General features: G+C 34.9%; 1 protein-coding gene across 1 annotated transcript; it reads right to left on the reverse strand.

The window, feature by feature from the left end:
• Positions 1-2748: 2748 nt before the first annotated feature.
• On the reverse strand, positions 2749-6145 carry LOC145119295 (uncharacterized). Its single transcript, XM_079054932.1, has 5 exons — positions 5938-6145; positions 5587-5778; positions 5321-5509; positions 3560-5092; positions 2749-3475 (listed from the first exon to the last, which is right to left on the reverse strand). Exons 1-5 carry the CDS (start codon positions 5975-5977, stop codon positions 2979-2981), a joined length of 2451 nt encoding a protein of 816 aa, XP_078911058.1. The 5' UTR covers positions 5978-6145; the 3' UTR covers positions 2749-2978.
• Positions 6146-6515: the final 370 nt, after the last annotated feature.

Here is a 6515-nt window from a genome sequence, read left to right on the forward strand (position 1 = left end):
AATGGTGGCCAAAAATGAGGCCATCATATCCCTTATATAGGGGATTCACCCCAAATTAGGGTTGCACTCTTGGCCTAGTACGCCCAGCGTACTCACGGGTACGCCCAGCGTACTAGGTGGTCTCTGCGTCACATGCACGCCGACGAGTACGCTAAGCGTACACCTCAGGTACGCCCTGCGTACTCGTTTTTCACTTTTTTATAATAAGGACCAAAAATGACAATAGCTCAATAGATCAAGGTTCTTGAAGTACACCTAGACTCGGGATGTTACATATACCATAAAACATATTTAAGTTGTAAATTTAGGTTTTGGTATGTCATTTTCCTTTATTTAATGCAATTCAATAGATTAAGTTTCTATTTAATTTATGTAATCAAGAGGACACTTATAATAAAGCAGACGACCAAGAAAAGAGGATGTTCAAAATGGTTGCATGAAGATGGAACAAGGTTTTTAAGGCTCACATATAAAAGAGTTATTATTGTAATAATAATAGTTGTTCCCCGTATAAAATTGAATAAATTAACCCTTGCATGGCTTATGTGGGGTTAATATTAAAATGTGCATTGCTATTGCATATTTGTGGTTATTTTACTTGCTTTGATTATTAGTTGATATTGTAAGTACAACAAAAACATTTTCTGTTCAAAACAACATTTATACAATAAACATACTTTCATATTAACAAAAGGACATTCAAGTGTTTATTATACATGTCATAATTACAAGAAAACTATAAAATGGCATAACCAAGTACATCTTATAACAATAAATGTATATGGAATATATGTTTAATTAAGTCTCAAGTTCCATCAAAGAGCTAAGCTATATTTTGTCATTAGCACTTGTACATACACATGTTAATTACATAGAAGATTCCATAAGATATAAAGCAGTGAGTAACATTAAGTTTTCATGTATATTCAATACATCACAATTTACACCAATTATCAACAATAAAACCATCATGACATATAAATACATTTTTCAATAAACATGTAATGAATTTATCCAAACAAACAATAAGTATATTCAAATATGTCCTTACATATTCCTCAAGGGAACTATCCTCATTACAGGCCTGTCCCAGAAGGTGGGCGATAAGGACGATTATCTAGGGCTCATTTTTTAAAGGGGCCCAAAATTTTTATGGACTTTATTATTGATATGTTAGAAAAGACTGATCTTGAAGATATCATTAATAATTTTTCATCTAAAAAATCTAGAAGAATTATTTTTCTTTAAATATATGAATTTTTATAATCGAAAATATTGTATTTAGGAGCTAGTATAAACAATTTTCTTTCAATTATGTTATTATAAAAAGGTTAATGAAATGTGTATTTTAAGGGTCTTTTTTCCTCTTTCGTCATGGGTCTAAAATATGTTTGGCCCTGATAACATGTTACCCGCCTTGAGTTCTTGAAGAGTTTGCTATTGATTCTTTTCCAATATTTTCTTTGTCCCCTAAACAAAGAAGTATCCACATCAAAACATGGTACAACAATCTATGGAATCAATTTTCCCATGCCCTTAATCATAATTCAACCCACTCTATTAGACTAGCGAAAACATGATGTAAGAACATCAATTTAATGATAATTATCATATTTATAGTCAACCTTATATCAATTGGGTTGCCTGACCACCCATTGTGGGACATCACCTTGATAGCTCGAAACCCCCAACTTTTTATTGTCAAAAGCTTCCTCGATTTGTAAGAATATGGGAGAAGAGGCTCACCATAGGCGAAATGCTAGGACATTGAAACACGTTTCAAACCCTTCTCATGGCCACTCCTGGCCGAAGCCCATTGGATATATGTTATGTAATTCATCTAACAACATCATTAATAAGTGTAATTAGAGGCATAAAATAACTATATTCACCAAATTCATCAACACTTACATTTAGACATTGTACTTTCAACCAAGACCAATTCTACCATGTGCTTCAACACATATACATTCAAAATGCCATACAAGTCCAACACTTGCTAATAGTATTCCAAATATTAAGTCTAAAAAGTTTGGGTGTCAAGGCTAAAGAGAGTAAATGGTAGAAACATGAAGAAGAGAAACTCTACGAGGTTTGTGTTTGGATGTGACTATATCATTAATTTTATCTAAGTTTTAGGTAAGGATTGGTTTTGATATATGAAGTTTGTGTTCATACCATAAAGGATGAAGATGAGGAACTCTAGCGCTTGTGAGTCCTTGTTGGAAAATACGATACCTTAAATGAAGGATTTCGTTTTAATATATAAGCCATCACACTTTGCAAAATTTTTGACCATCAATAAACAAGTTTTCACTATTTGAACTATGATCCACATGTGTATGCAAATACTCATTTATTTCGGTCCAATGGGGTAATCTCTTTCCATGAGATAGATAACTTACATCATGCTTTCTACTCCCCTTCTTTTACATCATGGTTCATGATATCCCTTCCTACTCCTACTCCCCTTCTTTTACATCATGGTTCATGATATCCCTTCCTACTCCATTCCTGAGATGGAAACTTGACATCATGCTTTATGTTTTATGGCCCCCTTTAGGGTCCTACAAATACCCCTCTTTTCACCATTGTAAGGATTATCACATGGGCTCTCCCCACTAACATATACATGTAAGGTTTCTCACCACAATGGTGGAGTGACCCCATTATTGCAATGATCATTCTTTTATGAGTGATACCAAGTTTCTCAAACAAAAACCAAAGCACATTAAGAGGGTTTACATCTTTAATCTTCAAATCATTTCCATATTCAACATTCAATATGCAACATAATCATGATTACAAATCAGCCATTCTATATCACTTAACGAAACAATCTTGATCTATCAACTATATAAAATATACAACCACAAAACTAGCAATGGTTTTAGCAACAAACAAGACCGATAAAAGGCTGATCTAGCCAACTGCCCAACATCACTACATTTCCATCATCATCAACATCATCATCATCATTAGTTAACGACATTTACCGAAGAACAGCAACCAAATGGCATCCACAAACCTCTACCTTTGACTTTCTTCCCTGCTTTCTTACCATCTTCAATCAACTTTGGTGGTGATGACAACAACTCCTGGTTTATCTTCTCAGTTGCACCTTCATCTTTATGAACCACAGTCACCGAATCTTTAACACTTGGTGATTTGGCTTCACCTAACAGATTCTTTAAAGGTGCAGAGTGTTTCCCTGTGCTCCAATTTGTCACTTTTGCAATAACTTCCTCATTCTTCTTTCTCTCTTCTGATTCATTGCTGACATTGGTTATTGTTGGGATCCAACCAGCTTTTTGAGCATCTTGCACTTCAGATGAACATTGTTTCTGATCTTTGCCTTCAGGTTGAACTAGAGTCATGAAAGATGGAGGCTCAAAGACATCTGATGAGCCCGAATGGTTATCTGACTTCCCAGAGTTGAGTTTTGGCTTATCATCAAATGAAGCAGTTGAGAGGACTTTGAACATGTTATGAAAAAGTAAAACAACAATTAGACCATTATTCAGAAATGGAAATAATAGTCAAGATTCAAGAAATATACCTGAAACTGATCCCCAATTTCCTTCAAGACTATTACTTGAATCTATGGATAAATCAACACCAGAATCTTGATTAGTTATTAGTTTGCCTATGATAGGTTCAGAAACAACACCTGAAGTATTCTTGTCATTAACAATACAATCATCAACTTTTGGTTCTTTGGTGGCTTCTTTTGGGAGTTTTTCCAAGTTTTGTGCCTCAAGATCCTCTTTTTTAGTCAAAACTGTATCGGGTTCTTCCAAAACTTCATGGGTGTGATCATTTGAGTGTTTTTCCAAATTGGGTGCACCAAGATCCTCTTTTTCAATCAAACTTGAGTTGGGTTCTTCAATAACTTCAAAGGTGCGTTCTTTTGAGCTTTTTTCCAAGATTGATGCTCCAAGATCATCTTTTTCAGTCAAAACTGTTTTGGGCTCTTCAACAACTTCATGGGTGTGTTCATTTGAGCATTTTTCAGACTCAGGTGCATCAAGATCCTGCTTTTCTGTCAAAATTGATTCGGGCTCCTTGACACTTTCTTGAATCTGCTTTGTTGAGCCATTTTCCAACTTGGGTGTTTCACGTTCTTCCTTTTTGATCAAAGCAGAGATGGATTCTTCTACAACTTCAAAGGTGTCTTCTTTTGAGGTTTTTTCCAAGATTGGTGCTCCAAGATCATCTTTTTCAGTCAAAACTGATTCGGGTTCTTCAAAAACTTCATGGGTGTGTTTGTTTGAATGTGTTTCGGATTCAGGAGCACCAAGATCCTCTTTTTCAATCAAAACTGATTTAGGCTCCTTGCCAACTTCCTCAATCTCTTCTGTTGAGCAATTTTCCAACTTTGGTGCAACAAGATCCTTGTTTTCAGTCAAAATTGCAATGGATTCATTGAAATCTTCCTGAATCTGTTCTTTTAAGTCTTTTTCCAACTTGGGTGCACCAAGATCCTCCTTTTCAGTCAAAACCAATTCAGGTTCTTCAACAACTTCATGGCTGAGTTCTTTTTCTGACTCGGGTGCACAAAGATCATCCTTTTCAGTCAAAACTGATTCAGGTTCTTTCACAACTTCTTGAATCTGTTCCTTGATCTGAGTCAAAACCGTATCTGGTTCCTTCACAACTTCCAAGATTTGTTCTTTTGAGCATTCGGGTGCACCAAGATCCTCCTTTTGGGTCAAAACCGAAACACTTTGAACAGTTTCAGGTTCTTTCACAGCTTCTGAGGCATGTTCATGCTCCATTTCAAACTTTTCAAGCTTGATTTCTTCATTGATTTTCTCTGCACCATGAACAATTTCAGCTTCTTTGACAACTTCTGAAACAGGTTCACATTCAGATTCAAGCTTCTCATGCTTGATTTCTTCACTAATTCCATCTGAAGTTACTGTTTCCAACTTTACCCCTGCCCCCACATCATAAATCAATTGAGCTTCTTGGGACACATCACTTTGTTTGAGGGTTGGTTCAACAACTCCATCTTTGACCAAATCATCAGAAGATTTCCCATTAGTTTCAAGTAAATCGGACTTTGCCTCAGATGAATCCACCTTGAAATCTATTGATATACAAAGATATTTGTGAATGTTAAAAGAAGTTTGTATGAAATCATAAATTAAAAAATTCTCACTGTAATTTATATAATTTACGGACCACTTTTAGATTTTCTGGCTGGGATTCTGACAAAAGCAGATAAATCTCTCGATAATTGAGAATGGGGGTAGTTGATCAATTACGAAAAGAATCTTGATTTTATACGAATTATAAAGTGAAAACACATACTTACCACCATGTTCAGCATCTTTGAAAGAAAAAAACAAATCTCTATCCAGAGTTTTGTTTGCAGATCCTGCACTTGTAGTGTCGGAGAATTCTGTAACAGCATCTAAAAACGATTCATCCTCAGATCTACTGAAACTTCCGCCAATCGCACCACCGACGCCGCCGATGCTCGTCTTCTTCTGAATTTTGGGACCTTAAAAGGAAAAAAAAAATTAAACAGAATCTATGAAACGTAAATTACAAGTATTGTAATAAAAGATGCAATCTCACTTGGGGTTTTGTCTTTATCGTCATCAAGATGGTTTTCATCATCTGAAACCACTTCTGAATGGATTAAATTAGTGTAACCGTCAATGGTTCCACAGATCTTCTTGTGGGATCGCCTGTGTTTAGCGCTTGGATGTGGGTTCGGAAAAGGCCACCCACATCTACGACATAAATAAACCCCATGACTCTCATGTCCTGCATATTACAGAAATCAACAAAATTAACAAACCCCAGTTGTAATTTCAAAAACCCACCAGAAATAAGCGTTATAAATGTGTTGAATCAACAATGAGGATTAGAATTTGAGAAAACCCACGTTAGAAAGTGGGTTAAAAGCAAGGAAGTAACAGAAACCTGATGGGATGGTGTGTTTGCTTTGACCTTGGACATCCATGTCTGTGCTACGATGAAAAAGAGGAGAGATTGGATTGAGTGAGAAAATCAAGAGGGAATGGAGAATTTTAGTAAGAAGAATAAGGGCAGGTGTTGGTATAAAGTCTTGGTAGATGAAACTCTGAAACTATGAAAGGGTGGCTGCTGGAACAGAGACAAAAAGGTGCTGAGTTTTATACCCTAGCAATACGTTGTCCGTTTTCATTGTTTTAAGGGTTTTTCTCTTTACAAAAAATTGCTTTTGAAAAAAATTATAAAAATTACATAATTATTATATAATTATTTTATAATGATTTTCATATTATATATATTATATATATACAAGGTCGGTTTCGGTGATAACTCTTTTTTGGGTGAGGACATCTTAAAAAAATTGAAAAAAATACAAATCACAAAATCGAGCATAATACTACATCTAAAAGAAAAAAATTTGGAATTTTTTTTTTGATTATTAAAAAATTGAACCATAGATCATAAAAATGATCAATGCTTCAATTTTAATGATAATTTTTTATCCATTTTTTTTTCTCTTCAATATC

Source organism: Lactuca virosa, chromosome 6, assembly GCF_052849685.1.
Source record: "Lactuca virosa cultivar CGN04683 chromosome 6, Lactuca_virosa_CGN04683_v6, whole genome shotgun sequence".
In the NCBI taxonomy this organism is placed as follows: Eukaryota; Viridiplantae; Streptophyta; class Magnoliopsida; order Asterales; family Asteraceae; genus Lactuca; species Lactuca virosa.